Source organism: Mesocricetus auratus, unplaced genomic scaffold (genome assembly GCF_017639785.1).
Source record: "Mesocricetus auratus isolate SY011 unplaced genomic scaffold, BCM_Maur_2.0 Super-Scaffold_100008, whole genome shotgun sequence".
Taxonomy (NCBI): Eukaryota; Metazoa; Chordata; class Mammalia; order Rodentia; family Cricetidae; genus Mesocricetus; species Mesocricetus auratus.
This window is the reverse complement of record NW_024429192.1, coordinates 84,485,666-84,503,156: the sequence shown is the minus strand read 5'-3', so window position 1 is coordinate 84,503,156 and position 17,491 is coordinate 84,485,666. Positions and strand designations below refer to the sequence as shown.

Sequence of the window (17,491 nt, the reverse complement as noted above, 5' to 3'; positions counted from 1 at the left end):
CACACAGAACCTAGCGTTTTGGGCAGTGGTGAAATAGTTCATGTGACACTAGCATGTGCTTGCTTTCATGCCTGGTTCTCTAAGAGAACACTGACTGACTGACTGACTGACTGATTGACTGACTGGATGAAAACATGGACTGGACTTCACATGCTATAGAAGTGCAAGAGTTTTGCTGGTTTTCCCTTGTAATTCGCCATGTACTGTCCTATTCTCCAGAACCAGCAGCCACCATCTTCAGGAGTTCAGCTATGCCTGCTGGTATAGATAGCACAGTTGGGCTTGCTATCTACTGGTAAAATAACTATGATATTTTGAACTTTTGAGGGTTCTTTGAAAACAACCGCCCAGACCAAGTATATTTAAAAGTAAGTATAGGAAAGCAGTTTTATCTAAGGGATGAGTTTGAGAATGAAACCTCAAGCCCAAAGCTGTGTGAGCACTCCTCATCCTGGCCACTTAGAAAACAGTGTGGCTGAGTTTCATCAGGATGGCCACTTTGACATCTCAAAGAGGAAAGCATAGCGTTTCTAAGTTTTTATTTTGAGAAATTCTGGGAAGTGACCACAAAAAATGCAGTACATCAAAAAAACTGGGGACAGTTTTTAACAACCTGAAAATTCCAAATTCTAGAACTGCTTGTTTTGAAACTAACTTGCAAACAAGACAGGATAAAACAAATGGATGTGCATAGCAATGCTAAACCATCTTCTACGGCACCTTCAGGACAAGGGCTTGTTTTAGTAAAAGGTTGGTGGGTTATTTTTTTTTGTCTTTTTTTTTTTTTTTTTTTGCCTGTTAACAACAACAATGACACAACAATAACAGCCATCTTAATGCAAAGGACCCGCTGGAAAGTCATTCTCAGGTGTCAGAGCCCTGTCACCTCCCTGTCCTCACTGCACCCAGTGACAGGCGCAGTACTGGGTTGGTCCTGCAGCTCGCTCATCGCCTGCTGGTTCGGTGGTCACCCTTGTCCCTGGAGGCCCGCTTCCTTGGGGGTGAGCCCCGGGCTGAGTGCATGTTGCGCTTAGAAGATCGGCTTCTGTGCTGCTTTGAGTTTGTCTCTTTCTGGTCTTGACTCTGGCCAGATTCCTTGCTGCCCTCTTTTTGTTCATGCTCCTGCTCTTTATGGGAGGGCAGGGTGTTCTTAATTGTGTTAATTAGGAATCTTTTATTTGTACCAGCAAGAGGACACTTCATCCTATGGAGGAGAAGAGGGAGGAAAAAACATCATAAACAAGAGAGTTAAAACATGCAGAATCTGAGGCCAGCCTGAGGCAGGTAACAATTCAGGATGTGGAGTAAGTCTCTGGAAAGACGTACAATGGCCCTGTGCCTGAACATTACAGCATCTGTTACCTCAGGAGACTCTGCAGACACCACCACAGCAGGGTTAGCCCTGACACCACGCCATAGCTAAGGCAGAACTGGAGAAAAGTCGCCATAGTCTAAGTGGCAAGTGGCCAGCAACCAGGGAAGCAGTCGCAGGCGGAAGTGCTTCACTGTGCTTGCAGCTGGGGCGTCTCCATCCAGCAGGCCAGGGACAGGGGCACACAGCACTAAGAATGGCTGGCCACTCAGGGACACAGGACAGTCACAGCACAGACAATGTCAGGGCAAAGAGGCATCACTTGACTCTGAGTCCAGTAGGACTAGGGAGTGGTGGTTTCCAGCAGACAAATGCCTTGGTCATGAAAACAAGGCTGCATGAAATACAGCTCACTGTCCGCTAGACAAATCCATGCCCACGCCAGGGACAGGCAGCCATCTGCTCCATATAAGGCCTTTATACTCCGGAGGCTGCAAGACTATACTGTCACCTCTGGAAACACCGAGGCAGAGGCAAGTGTCCCCCCACCCCCACCCCATGCAGAGGTGATATTTATCTTAATGCTATGGTGATTACAACTCCTGTTGTTGTTTAAAGCTGCCACAGCTACCATAACCACCCAAGGTAGTACAGTTTACAACTTGGCCATCAAGTGCATCAGCAGGTGGCCATCTGAGGAATGTACTCCTTAATTACCTTTCATTCAACACTCCTAAAGCTTACTGTGTCCCCAACACTGTACTGAAAAGTAATGTGAAATAGTGGGTATATGTGTGCCTGTGGGAGAATGTATATATAAAAGAATTAACTCATTTTCAAAACCCAAGTCTCTTCCATCTGCGGGGCATCACACTAGGCCTGTGTGGCAAAGACAAACCAGGCTACCAGTGGGCATATCTCCACTATGTGGGAGAGAGAAGACTGAGGGGAACAGAGGCAGGTGGGAACATACACAGGTTAGCTGCGACCCGTGGAAGGTCTCCAGTGCTGCAGCACACGAGCCTTTGTCCAGACCATGACCCCACAGGAGCACAGGCAGACCCCACAGGAGTCCATACAGACCCCACAGGAGCACATGCAGATCCCATAGGAGCACATACAGACCCCACAGGAGCACATGCAGACCCCACAGGAGCACATACAGATCCCACAGGAGAACAGGCAGACCCCACAGGAGCACATACAGACCCCGTAGGAGCACATACAGACCCCGCAGGAGCACATGCAGACCCCGCAGGAGCACAGGCAGACCCCACAGGAGCACAGGCAGACCCCACAGGAGCACAGGCAGACCCCACAGGAGCACATGCAGATTCCACAGGAGCACAGGCAGACCCCGCAGGAGCACAGGCAGACCCCACAGGAGCACAGGCAGACCCCGCAGGAGCACAGGCAGAGCCAGTAAGCACCGCAGAGCATTCCCAGGCAGGAAGAGAAGAACAGTGACTTGGTACAGGAGCAGACATGGAGAGGTTTGAAGTATGAAGTGAAGGTTTGGATTTGGGCAGGATTGTGACAAAGGCACACCCTCCCAGCCTCCTCACTGAACTGGGATCACCTACTGATGTGTATCCACCAATGCAAGCCAGGTGGCCTGAACTACCTAGGGCAAGCAGCAAGTCCAAATGGATCTGGAAAACTGCATTTGCTTTCTTGTAATCAAGCATTCCCAGCAGTGCTGGGACGTAGCTGAGCAGTGTGTGAGAAGCCCTGGGTTCAATCAACTCCCAGCACTCAAAGTAGAAAGCTGACGGTGTAAAATGCATAGGTGCTTCCCTCTCTGTCTCCAGACTGACCCTTCAGGAAAGCACCCACCATTTACTGGAACACAACTGTGTTAAGAAACTACAGGCTAGCTGGGTGTTGGTGGTACATGTCTTTAATCCCAGCACTTGGGAGGCAGAGGCAGGTAGATCTCTATGAGTTCAAGGCCAGCCTGGTCTATAGAGCGAGTGCCAGGACAGGCTCTGAAGCAATACAGAAAAACCCTGTCTCCAAAAAAACCAAAAAAACCTACAGGCTGCTGCTCCATGAACCCTTCATCTGTGGACTCTGCCCATGGGCATCAGACTTGGGAAGGACACTGCAGAGAAGCTGAAGAGACTGAAATCAGAACAAAAATGACTGCAGCCAAGCAAGTTCAAATGAGTGTTTGCTGAGACACCCAGGGCAATGCACGGCACCAACGGTATCCTGCAAAAATAAAAATGGTGTTCCACTCACTCTTGTCTAGTTCAGCAGCCTCTGCCTGGCACCTCTTCAAGTTCCCGTGATGGTTCTTATGGAATGTCTCAAGTTAAACAATCCCACCCAAGTTCTAGTTCAAATATTGAAGACTATTCTGAGTAAGTAAAGCCTTTCTACGCACTTGGAAAAACAGACAGTGGTTTACAAGTGAGTAATTGACTCTCTGTTCCTTTAAGAGCTGTGCACAGAGGTCCCTTCTCCAGGCAAGGCCTGGTGTGCACACCTAGGCAGGCCACTTTAGTGCCCAAGTGCTGTGTCCCTGGCCTGGGTGCAAGGCTATTTTAGATTCTGCCTAGCAAGCAGTTGCTGTTGTTTTCAGTGAACTAGGATTAGTGTTTTTTCAAACACGTGTGCATTTTTAGTGTCACCTGGGTGTGTGTTTTGAGTCCCAAAGCCCAGATCCATTCCAAAATCCTAACAGCAGGATGTAAATAAACATCAGCAGTATTCAAGTCTGCCAGGAGATTCCAAATATGCAGATCAATTTGGAAATACCAGTTCATTTCGCTTGGCAGGTAAAATGCTTGCTATACAAGACTGACAACCTTGCTGGGCCGTGGTGGCGCACGCCTTTGATCCCAGCACTCGAGAGGCAGAGAGAGGTAGATCTCTGTGATTTCGAGGACAGCCGGGTCTACAGAGTGAATTCCAGGACAGCATCCAAAGCTACAGAGAAGCCCTGTCTCAAACAAACAAACAAACAAACAAAAAAAAAACAATAAAACAAAACAAGACTGACCAGCTCAATTCCCAGAACCAGGTAAAGGTGGAGTCAGAGAACTGACTCTCCACAGTTGGCCCCTGACGTCCACATGTGGGCCCCTACTCACACACATCATATACCCACACAGTAACAAAAATAATCTAAAACAGCAAAACCATTTTCAAGACCAAAAATCCATCATCAATTTTCTTTTTTTTTTCTTTTCTTTTTTTTTTTTTTTTTGAGACAGAGTTTCTCTGTGGCTTTGGAGGCTGTCCTGGAACTAGTTCTTGTAGACCAGGCTGGCCTTGAACTCACAGAGATCCGCCTGCCTCTGCCTCCAAGTGCTGGGATTAAAGGCGTGCGCCACCAATGCCCTGCCATCAATCTTCTTAATATCTTCAAAAATGCCTAGTTCTTTAGCATTGCTAATTTTTTTTCTTTTTTGACCGTGTGTATGCATGTCTGTGTATGTGCAAAGTAGTGCAGTGTTCATGGGAGCCAAGGTTGGGAACCGGATTCCTTGAAGCTAGAGTTCCTGGTGGTTGTGAGACACTCTGTGGGTGCTGGCAATCAACTCGGGTCCTCTGCAGGAGCAGTCATACTTCTACCAGCTGAGCTATGTCCTCACTCCCTCCTATGTCTTTTTAAAAAGTGGGGGAGGGGAGGGCAAGTTCACCTGTGTGTACATGCAGACAGAGGCCAGAGGACAACCTCAGTTGTCATTTTCTGGATGTTGTCCACTTCCTTTCAGACAAGGTCTCTCACCAATCAGGCTAAACTGGCTGGCCAGTGATAACACTGTCTCTACCTCTCTAGTCCTGGGATCACAAGCACCCATTGCCAAACCCAGCATTTTTTCCTTGGGTTCTGGGGCTCGAACTTGGGTCCTCATGCTTGTAAGGCAAGGGGCTTGTCCATCTGAGCTTGTCCATCCCCTAGTCTTCAAGTGTCTTTTTGTTTGTTTGTTTGTTTTCGAGACAGGTTTCTCTGTGTAGCTTTGGAGCCTGTCCTGGAACTCACTCTGTGGACCAGGCCAGCCTTGAACTCACAGAGATCCACCTGCCTCTGCCTCCTGAGTGCTGGGGTTAAAGGCACGCACCACCAACCTCCTGGCTCTCAAGGTTCTTTTAATGGTTACTTTATTTTTTAAAGTTTTTAAAGATTTATTTTCATGTGCAAAAGTGCTCTGTCTGCATATATGTCTATGCACCATGTGTGTGTTTGGTGCCTGAGAGGCCAGAGGTGGGCATCGGATCCCCTAAACTGGAGTTAGAGTTGTGAGTGAGCTGCTGTGTGGGTGCTGGGAACTGAATCCAGGTCTTCCGGAAGAGCAGCCTGTGTTCTTAACCACTGAGCCATCTCCAACCCTCAATAGTCATTTTGGACAATGATTCTTGTTATGGAATATTCTGATTACATTCTGCTGCTCCTGACTGCCAACAGAGTTTGCTTTGAATCAGAGGGAGGAGCTAGCTACTAGCTGACCAAAATTAGTCATAGAGGTTTTGGATGACTGAGGACAGAGACACAATAGTAATAGGGTGGGGCTTAGAAAATGTCTTGGTCTTTTTTGGATCAAGGAAGAAAGAGAAGAGAGAGAGGAGGTCCCTGGTCATTTCTTTGCTGCTTCTCTGGTCATTTAGGTTCTTACTACAATATCTGATAAAGAATAACTAGATAAATGTTTCAGATCCTAACAAGTCATCATATTTTATGGTTCTCAAATCTATTAATTCACAGGATCCTTCTTTCCCTTGTAATCCATTTGTTAAAGGCACTGCTTCCTTGACCTGTAAAATCTTACATCTTGATGCTGTGATTACAACCTTTAGAGATAGACCAGACCCCGGCTCAGTGTCTTTACCAGGATGTCCTATGTGTGTGTGTGTGTGTGTGTGTGTGTGTGTGTGTGTGTGTGTGTGTGTGTGTGTGTGTATGTTGGTGTTCTTTTTACTGTAGCTTTTTTGTGAAGAATCACCAATGTGAGGGCTGTGGCTCAGTAGGAGAGAGCTTTCCCAGAACTGTGTAAGGCCATACACAGGCTCTATCTCCAGCACCACAAAAAGTAATCACTAATATGGTTGGATATATCACAATCCAACATTCAGCAGAAAGTGACCCCCCCATAAACTTGACACAATATAGAGTTATCCAAAAGGGACCTACAACTGAGAAAATGCCTTCACAGGCAGGACTGGCCCCTGGGCAGGTGGTCCTGGGTTATAAGAAAGCAGGCTGAGCAAGCCATGGGAAGCAAGCCAGTGAGAAGCTCCCCTCCATGCCTCTGCATCGGCTCCTGCCCTGATTTCCCTCAGTGATAGGACTGTGACCTGAGAACTAAGATGAAATAAACTTTTTCCTCCTCAAGTTGCTTTTGATCACGGTGTTTATCACAGCAATAGAAACCTAAGACAGTGTTCCATCACTTTTCACCTGATAGATTCAGCGGCCACTGTGGTCTTTGCATGGACACAATCAAATACTGGAGTCTGTAAATGTTTTTGCTGTCCTGGGGAATTAAACAGAACTTTGTGCATGCTAGGCAAGAGCTTTAGCACTGAGCTAAGTCTCCAGACTCTCTCTTTTAAAACATGTTTGATGATGCTATAATTTGCATACAACTTATCTCTTTTTAAAAGATTTATTTTATGTGTATGAATGTTTGCCTGCATATGTGTATAATAGGTACCATGTACAAGCCTGGTGCCTATTAGACCAGAAGAGGGTGCCAGGACCCCCACCCCCACCCAAATGGCATTTCAGGTGCTTGTGAGTCACCACGTGGATGCTGAGAACCCAAGTCTAGAAGAACAACAGTGCTCCTAACTGCCAATCATTCTCTCCAGTCCTCAAATTTATCTACCAAAGTGACTAGCATCTGGGCTTTGACAACCACAAGGACTCAGATTCTGTCACAGTCAAGATACAGAATATTCTGTAAGTCCTTCTCTAGCTCTCTGTCTCCCAACAACTGGTGATGTATATTATGTTCCTAGTTTGGGGTCTCCCTAAAGCTAAATAAATGGAACCATATACTGTCATGGTTTGTGCATGTATTCTTCATAACACTCCTGAGATTCATATAGGCAGTCTACCTTAACCATTCTGTTTCTCTGTGCTGCTGGGTAGTGTGGATTTAGAGGTACAACCACAACTTGCTTATCCATATGTGAGGTGACAGCCATTTGGACTGTTTCCAGTTTGGGGCTTGTGATGGTTTGAAAGAAAATGGCTCCCAAAGGGAGTAGCACTATTATGGGGTGTGACCCTGTTGGAGGAAGTGTATCACTGTGGGGGTGAGCTTTGAGGTCTCTTTTGCTCAAGCTTCCCTCAGTGTGATAGTCAGTCGACTTCCTGGTGCCCATAAATTGTAGGACACTCGGCTATTTCTCTAACACCATGTCTACATGCATGCTGCCATGCTCCCCAGTGATGATAATGGTGTGAACCTGTGAAATTTCCTACAACCTGTCATAGTGAGGGTTACTAATGCTATGATAAAATACCATAAGCAAAAGTAAGTTGAGAAAGGGTTTATTTGGCTTACACTTCCATATAACAGTTCATCATCAAAGGAAGTCAGTCTGCTTTCTATAGAACCCAGGATGCCAGCCCAGGGATAGCACCACCCACAATGGTGCTATCATTAATTAGGAAAATGCCTTACAGGCTTGGCTACTGCTTGGTCCTAAAGAGGCATTTTCCCAGTTGAGGCTCTCTCCCTCCCTCCCACTCTGATGATTCTAGCTTATGTCAAGTATGCCAGCACACAACAACCTTAAGGGTTTCAACATGTTGTAGGTGACTCAACCACTATAACTTCTTTTTTTTCAAATTACTCCATCTTTGACTTCAAACTGGTTCCAGAGACTTCCCAACCTGATACTAATCTTTGACGGTTTCTTTGCTTTCTGGCATGACAAGATTTTCCAGATCTTACAGTGTTTGTTCCTGTGGAGTAAGGGTGTGGCCTTTGCCTTCAACTTCGGGAAAGTAATCTACATCATACGTGATAGAAATGTCTTTGTTGAGGGTGGAGCTGGCCACACCTTCCAGGCTTAGAGGAGGGCTCGACACACAAGAAAGATCAACTATGTTGACAGATCATGTGATATGGGTCAACCTGGAAACTAAAAATCAACCATGTAATCAATCAGTCAATCAATCAATCACACCTATACAATGGGGCCACAATAAAAACTTTGAACACCAAGGTTCATGGCCCTTCCTTGGCTGGCATCACTCAGTTCTCTGCTGATGTGGGCAAGGCAGCATGTTCTGACTCCATAGCAGAGGGGCCGAGAGGCTTATGGTTTGAACCCTCCCAGAGTCCCTGCTTCTGGCCTCTTATCCTGTCTTCTTTTAATCTGTGTCCCTTTCCCATAATATCCTGTAGCCACTTGCTAAATTCTAGTGAACCACTGAAGCCTGAGGGCATTTTGGGAATCTTCGCATGAAGGTTGTCTTGTGGGACTGTGGCATCATATCCTACCCCGCAGTCTAGCTTATTCTGAGCACCGCTTCAGATGTGCAAGCAATGGTCCCTCTAGGGACCTGTCTCCTTTCAGTGAAGAACAGTACTTGGATAACAGGCTGGCACCAGACCTTACTGCTAACTGCGGAGCAGTCAGTATTTCTAGAGTTTTTCTGTGTCTCAGAACTTAAAAAAAAAAAAAAAAAAAGCCCAGGTAAAGCAGCATTATGACAGGAAACAGAGTGGCTATGGTGGGCAGACTAAGCCTATTTTCCAAAAAAAAGAAGATTTGCTGAGGCTTGCTGAAGCATTTTGAACTGGGAGGCGATAAGAAGAGAAAGGGCCAAGTGATCTAGTTCTAAGCTGATCTTGTTATGAAGACAATAAAATCACAATAAAAGAAACTCAAAAAAAAGGAAGTGTTATCTGAAAAATAATGCAATATAGGATATTTCCAATTCAAATTTAGGCTGAGAGATAAAGTTTTTACTTCTCTGACTTTGACCTTTAATTTTATCCTACTATATAATGTTTTCAGGGTACCAATATAATCATCAGGGCTGAGAATATGGCAGCGCCCACTACTCTCAGCCTACAGACTCTCAGAAGCCATCGACGCCCATGGTGTTCAGGATCCAGCATTATCATCAGCACCACAATGAAGGAAAACAAGCACCTCATATCTTCTTTTGTCTTCTAGAAATACAGTCAAATTTTAGAGCACTTAAAATACTTCCTTTCTGAGTTCCAGGACAGCCTCCAAAGCTACAGAGAAACCCTGTCTCGAAAAACCAAAACCAAAACCAAAACCAAAACCAAAAACAAAAACAAAACTTCCTTTCTGTGTAACTCTGGGCTAAGATCCCGCTCAGTGGTGTCTCCCTGCTTTATTTTGTTGGTTTTTAGGAGTTAGGAAATTTTTCTGTATTTTGATTTAATTTAGCTCTATATTTTATGAAAACTATGTGCATGGGTCTAAAAGCCAAATTTACAAAACAAAGGGGTGCGTGTAGTTCAGTTGATGGGTACTTACCTAGCAGGCTTATATAAAGCCCTGGGATAGAGCCCCAGAAACACATGCAGAAGGATCAGAATTTTAAGGTCAAGGTGGCAAAGAGACAGCTCAGGGGTTAAGAGCACACATTGCTCTTGTAGGGAAGACCACAGTTTGATTTCCAGCACCCACATGAGGCAGCTTCTAACAACCTATAACTGCAGCCCCAAGGGTTGGCCAGAGGGCACCTCCAGGCACGCACGCGCAATTTAAAAAAAAAGTCTTTAAAAAAATGTCAAGTCATTCTTGCCTATACAGGGAACTTCAGGGCAGTCTAAGACCCAAGAGACCCAAGAGATGGCTCAGTGGTTAAGAGCACTGACTGCTTTTGTAGAGAACTGGCATTCTATTCCCAGCAACCACACAACTGCCTGTAACTCCAGTTCCAGGGGCTTTGACACCCTCTTCTGACCTTTCTGGGCATCAGTCATTTGCATGTGGTGCACAGATATGCATGAAGGCAAATACCCACGCATATAAAATAAGAAAGTGGGAATATTTAAAGGTAAATATTAAACAATGGAGAGGAGCGCTGTGAGATACTGTCTTCTGGACATGACATGGCACCACGAACTCAGTAGTCACCTGTACAAGAGCAGACCAGCCCACATCCTAGCATAGGTGGGCAGTCATGCCTCAATGAGGAGCTTCCTGAAACTGAAAGCCACTGGGGCAGGGGAATCAGTCCTTTTTGAGGGCCTCAGGCTTCCAACCCTCCAGTGGATGGCCCCACACCCATACACCTGTGGGCAGCACCAACTAGACTTAGTGGGTTACTTTTTTTAAAAAAGAAGAAGTTGGGAGGGTGGCACATGTCTTTAATCCCAGCACTCAGGAGGCAGAAGCAGGCAGAAGCAGGTCTACAGAGTTCCAGGGCAGCCAGGGCTGTTATACAGAGAAACCGTCTCGAAAAACCCAGAAAAAGGTAAGAGGTTGGGAAGCAGAATGTTGGGTGGGCTATGGGGGGAATTTGAAAGGGAAAACTGGAGACATATATGACCATATTTCATTGTATCCATGTATGAAAAACCTTAAAAAGAAGAAATTATATAAGGGGGCGAGAAACCAAACAGGAAGCAAGACATAAAGGAAACTCAAGCTTCTGTTCTTACCCCAATTTTACTTTACTCTTGTGCCCCACTGTGGTGAACTACAAAGTAGCTACTGAATGCCTAACAGACAAGAATTAGGTCTTAAGGTTAAATTCTTCCTCTGCTCATATTAGTTTACATTTTGCTTATTTATTTTGTGTGCATGTGGAGGTCAGAAAGAACCTGAGGAAGTCAGTTCTCCTTCCACTACGTGGGTCCCTGAGATGGAAGTCAGGTTGTCAGGCAAGAGATGCCTTTCCTACTGAGCCATCTCACCCACGCCCTTATTATTAAGTTGGAACAAACTCTAGTTTGTATAGAAACTCCCAGGGTAAATATTGGTTCTACTGGCTAAACCGATGATGGTCACAGGTTTAACACTGCTATTTGGGCCCAGAGGTGTCTCCAAATCTCAGGCCACCTTACACACCAAATCAACCATTAACCCATTGCAATTTCTCTAAATGCACCTGCTGCCTGTGCCTTGCTGCAGCTCAGCTCTCTGCGGTGTTCTTACCTTACACTAGCCTCTGGGCGATTTCCACAGCTCCCAAGGCTTTGCAACTTCTATTCACATTTCAGTATCTCCAGCCAAGACTCACAGGCTGGCTTTCACTTGTGGCAATCCTCCTGCCTCAGCCTCCTGGCTTCTTTTTCTAATTTTTTTTTTGGTTGTTTTAAGGAGGCTTACTCAAGAACTTACCAGCCCATCGGTCCCATGGTCTCTGCTCTGGTTTTCCCACGCTTTGCCTCCTTTAACAATTCTTCTATGGCTTTCCTGTTGGGAAAAGGGAAGGAAGATGTCTAAAAAGCAGCCACAAACGAATTTCTGGAAATCATTATTGTATGAATAAAGCCCTGCTGGGACAACTATCTAAAATGACTAAGAGTTTTCAAATCAAAACTGAGACAGAAACTGTGTGTGTGTGCTCTCGTGTGTGATTTGCTATAGATCAAACTTAGGACCGCACATACTAGGCAAGGACTCTACCATAGAGCTATATCCTCAGCCCTGAAAATGAAGCGTTTTTATGGGTGGTGGTGGTAGAGACAAACTAGAAATTGCAATATAAATTATTAAACCATATGCCCTTAATAAAATAAATCTGTCTTAATTTAAAAAATAACCAAAAGACATGAATGTGTGTGTGTGTGTTTGCGAGCACGTGTGTGTATTTAAAATTTTCATAATAGTAAAGAAATGAAGTCTGAGGCTATAGCTCAGGGCCAGAGCACCTGCCTAACATGCATGAGATGCCAAGCGCTAGGATTGATCCCTAGCACTGTCTTTAACACATACACACCCCCACAGCCCCCACACCCCCCAAAAAACTGCCAATCCAGGTGTGGTGGAAGGTGGCTGTGAGTTTGGGGCCAACCCAGCTCAATGAGACTGTCTCAGAAAACCAAAACAACAATAGAAACCAAGAAACTAAACAAGCGTGAAATGTCAGTTAAGCCAACAATGGTAACTATTTCTGTCCATCATTAGTGAGGGCGTACTCTTTTCTCCATACATGAAGAAAAAAGTTGAAGGGCTGGGCATGGTGGTGTACACCTTTAATCTCAGCACCAGCTAGGTCTACACAGGGAGCTCTACATTAACCATTTAAAAACAATTCCAGATATCAACCTGCACTCATTTTAACCAGAGGCGTGAGACTGTACTCCTTCTGCTGTGATGGCATCTCAACCTTCTTTAGTAAAGAGAGGACTGCTGGGTACCCATCAGAATCACCCAACACTCAAACTCAAATCAATTCATTTTGACATAGCTCCAACTATGTTTTTCTTTTTAAAAATTTGAACATTTGTGTGTGGGTGTGGGTGTGTATGTGTGCGTGCACACCAGCACACCAGTGAAGATCAGAGGACAACTTGTGTGAGTTGGTTCTCTCCTCCTACCATATGGGTTCTGGGGATCCAACTCAGGGCAGGCTTGGTAGATCTCCCCCCCCCCCCATTTCTTGAGGGATGATGTCAGTCTAGGAAGTAGTAGGTATTTAAGGCGACTAAAATGAAGGACAAGAAAATAAAGAACAAATAATAAAGAACAGGAATTTACAAGGACTAAAGTTAGATGAGCTGTATCTCAAACAGTGGCTCAGAACTGAGTCAGGTGACTTGCAGACACCACGAGCTGAGGGGCAGCAATAACCCTGGCTGCATATACAGCATTTTCCCTGCTTGTGCCTTCCCAAGTCTTTAAAGTTACCTTTGATCAACTAACTACGAAGTACAGGACAAGTCACAGGGCAGATGGAAAAACAGGTTCAGATAAAGGATGTGTTCAAACAAGCAAGACTTGGTGACAAAACACAGGCGTCTCAGGGAAGTGGCAGAAACCTGCATCACTCACACATACTGTGCAGAATTAAAGAGGAGTTTCACTGTAGCGACCTGACTCTTCCCACAGGCAGTGACAAGACTGGAAGAGGAAGGTGGACAATGTGCTGTATCTTTCATGAGGGCTGCAAGGTATGAGGGAAGCTGGGTGTGGGGGCTCACGCCTGCAATCCCAGCACTGCCATCTGAGACAAGAGGATCCCCACAATTTTAAGGCAAGTACTAGGACAGCCTGGGCTACAGAGAGAGGTGTCTTGAACAAACAAAAACCACAAGCAGATGGTTGCATTTCCACAGGACAGCAGCTCCTGATGAGCCAGCAGTGATGAGTACTCTAGTGACAAGGTTGTATGGATCTGTAGAAACAAGACAAGAGTACCGTCACTGGTTCTTCATGACTTACTAGTGTCTAAAGACACAGATGAAAAAACTCAGGATATTTGAACTGAGTTTCAGAAAACCATTCAGTTATCTGGGTCACATGTCAGCAGCCAAGGAGGAAAGTTCATATTGCAGAGGTTTGGAAGACAAGGAAAATCTCAACGGAACACTGGGGTAATTTGTAAAGTGAAAAGAATTATTCAGATACAAGATGAAGGTCTGGGCGTGGTGATGTGTGCCTGAGGCCCCAGCATTCAGGAGGTTTAGAAAGGAAGTTCCACAACAGTGAGTGTGAGGCCAGCCTACACACAATAAAACTCGGCCTTAAAAAGCACCTTTAATCCCAACACTGTGAGTTTGAGGCCAGCTGGGGTAATATTAGGCACGTATGCCACTGTGTCAGGCTTAGTTTTTGGAAATACTTGTGCCATGAGTTTGAATGGAGTACTATTGAAACTCATTCATTTCATGTCCATATGGCCCAAAGAGAAACTAGTAAAATACCATTTAATCAGTGACAGAAAAACCAAACAGAGATAGTGAGGGCTGCTTTTTGTAACGACGGTGATGGTCTCAGCTGCCTCTCAAGTTGTTAAGAGGTATTTATTTCATTTGGCTCAAACTGTTCTGGATTCCACAAGAAATAAGAATGTCACTTTGTACCTTCCTCATCTCTCCCTGATCCTGGTGCACTCACAGTAGATTCTCAGTTTGATACGGCGATTGGAATTGAGATGTGGTAAAATACAAAATTCACAAGAACTAAAACACCTCAGTAAAAACCTGACCAAAAAGTGGGGACAGAACCTGAAGAGACACTTTCCTGAGAAAACATGGATAGTTCAGCTGGCAGAGTGCTTGCCAGGCAAACATGAGGACTGGAGTTTGGATCCCAGTACCTATGCAAACAGCCAGGCTACTGGTGCTGTTTGGGGGGAGGTTATCAAACCTTGAGGGGTTGGAGTCTTGCTGGAGGAAGTATATCACTGAGGGTGGGCTTTGAGTGTTTTTTAGCCTTGTCCCCCCCCCCACACTTTCTGTAACGGAAGTGTGGTCTCTCATCGTCCTGTGTCTGCCACTATGCCTTTCCCACCATATGGACATACAACCCTCTGGAATGGTAAGCCAAAATAAACTCCTCCTAAATTGCTTTTGATCATGATGTATCACAGCAACATGAAAGTGACTAATATAGTTATGTTGAAAAGGTAGCTACCCCCAAGCTCAATACAAGCATTCTTCATATAGCTGTGTTCTAGTGCAAAAGAGAACAAAGAAAATGATATGTGTGTGGCATACACACACACACACACACACACACACACACACACACAGAAATTCTTCCCAGCCTTAAAAAAAGGAAATACTGTTATTCGTGACAACACGGACAAGACACTGACCAGCGAAATGGATAGGGCATTGAGGAGCCAATGTTCAGTCATCTTACTTAGAATGGAAGCTAAAAAAAGTTTAAAGTCAGAAGCAGACAGCAGAATAGTGCTAACCAGGGCTGGGGGTGGAGGGAGGGGGTCTGAGGAGATGGAAAAGTTCAAGTGAGTCCCTGTGCAGTGTGGCAACTCTAGCAGGAAGCACTGAAGCCTTGAAGATCTCCAGAGTTCTCACCACAGAAAGAATCGTGTGAAGTAATGTGTAGTTAATCAGCCTGACTGCACTGTTCCACACTGTGGGTTTTGGTTTTTTGTTTTGTTTATTTATTTATTTGGTTTTTCGAGACAGGGTTTCTCTGTATTATTTTGGAGGCTGTCCTGGAACTAGCTCTTGTAGACCAGGCAGGTCTCAAACTCACAGAGATTCGCCTGCCTCTGCCTCCCAACTGCTGGCATTAAAGGTGTGCGCCACTACCACCTGGCTCCACACTGTGTTTGACAGACTTTAAAGCAGTGGTTTTCAACTTCCCCTTTAACACAGTTCCTCATGTTGTGGTGATGCCCAACCATAAAATTATTTTTGTTGCTGCTTCACAACTGTAAGTAGCACTGTTATGAACTGTAATGTAAATATTTGTGTTTTCCAATGGTCTTAAGTAACCCCTGTGAAAGGGTCATTTGGACCCAAAAGAGTCTCAATCCATAGGTTGAGAACCATTGCTTTAAAGCATGGCATACAAAATGAATGCATACTATTCATCTATTTATCATTTTATAATAAATACAAAACTGTATCTATAGCAGAACAGTAGACAATAGGTGACATGGTAGTAGAGGCAAAGCAGACAGTGAAACATGGGCCAGAGATGAACGACCACAGCCCCTGGCCCAGCAACTGACCACAGCGGCTCTGTATGGCAGAAACACGACTGCGTCACTCACTGATCCTGGTGACACCAGGAAATTACAGTCAGAACTACAGATGTAGAACAAGGCCAAGGTGGAGTCTTCCTTCCATGGTGAAGGGTTTTGATCCTTTACTGCTGTCTGAAAGTCTCAGCAAGGACACACATCTAGAAAAGACCCTTTTCCTAGCGAGTGAGACCCATCATAGAGAGAACTGGCCTCTGCTTTGGTTTGGCTTCACTGTACAGAAGTAGAAGCCCCATTTGTACATGCAGACACTCCCCAGACTCCATTTCCCAGAGAAGCTGCCAATGAAACAGAAACGTAAAGTATCAGCTAACTTTTGAGCCTAGCATAGCTGTTAAGCAGATGCTGCTGCTCTTAGATCCACGGGAAGTGGTACAGATGGTGACAGCATGTCGTAAAGCATAGCTGGTCAGTGACCACGAAGCAGAAACAGGAAAAGGAAGGGACTCAGATCCCAGTGTACCCCACGGGGGTACCATTTGCCAACTTCCACTGAGCTCCATCTCTTAAAGGTTTCTCCAGCTCCTAAAGTACCAAGCTGAGAATAAACCCTTTAACAGGTGGCCTTTGGGGGCGGGGGCATCTAAGACCCAAACCACAGTGTATATCAAGTCATGTGTACTTCCAGGACCATGAACTACAATGACAAGAGAAGGAAGGCTGGTACTACTGCGAAATTCTTTTCTTCCTCTCCTCTCTCCCTCCCCTTCCTCTCCCTTTTTATCCCCCCCCAACATAAGGTCTCATTATATAGTTCCAGCTGTCCTGGAACTTGATCTGTAGATCAAGCTGGCCTTGAATTTAGAGATTTGCCTGCCTCTACCTCCCAAGTGCTAGGAAAAAAGGTGTGTGCTCTTTGATGCTCTTTTCACTCAAGCATACAGGTCAAAACATGATGATGGTGTTTCTCATGTAATAAACTACACTGAGTACAGGACCCCAGTGATAGTAACATTACATTTGATATATGAGGGTACTCATTTTGTCTCAGGCAATGTTTCTTTGAATACTGACATAATCTACACTATTGAGGATGTGACACAAAATAATGGCAACAGTACCTATGTACCTACCAAGGACCTATGCCTAACCCTCAGCTCCCCTGTGCCAATTTATAGAGAAGGAAGTAAGAAGAAACAGGTTGCAAAACTTACCTAATGTCACAACAGCCAGTAAGTAATGGTGCTGTGATGTAATCCAGGCAGGCCGACTCTAGGACCCAGGGTCTTAACGCTTTTATCACTGTTCTTCTGTAAGGTATGGAAAACCTCTAGAACTTAGTGCAGTGAGCCACATAAAGGGTGTGTGTGTGTGTGTGTGTGTGTGTGTGTGTGTGTGTATGTATGAAATGAAGCATACATGGTGACATGGGAGAGGCCGTATTATGTCAAAACTGCTAAGGGAAGAAACAAGCACTAAGGCCTTCACCTGGACGTCTATATTCTCAACTCACTGCAGTGCCTCTTCTGCAGGTGATTCTCAGAGTAGGCTATTGCCACAGCAATGACTTCTGCAGTTAATAGTTTATGTGGGCTGGC

The 17,491-nt window shown here is 45.2% G+C and overlaps 1 protein-coding gene across 2 annotated transcripts in view; it reads right to left on the bottom strand.

Annotated features, from left to right (window-relative positions):
- Nucleotides 1-522: 522 nt before the first annotated feature.
- LOC121142042 (protein POLR1D-like) overlaps nucleotides 523-17,491 on the bottom strand; it is a 36,163-nt gene continuing 19,194 nt past the window's right edge. The window contains exons 2-4 of one of the 2 annotated variants that reach the window (XM_040751378.1): nucleotides 17,108-17,203; nucleotides 11,609-11,683; nucleotides 523-1,204 (exon numbers count right to left, since the gene is read on the bottom strand). In XM_040751378.1, the coding sequence (XP_040607312.1) occupies nucleotides 946-1,204; nucleotides 11,609-11,683; nucleotides 17,108-17,203 (430 nt within the window). In that variant the 3' untranslated portion in view covers nucleotides 523-945. The remainder of the gene's footprint in view (nucleotides 1,205-11,608; nucleotides 11,684-17,107; nucleotides 17,204-17,491) is intronic. The other variant, XM_040751379.1, reaches the window with a different exon arrangement.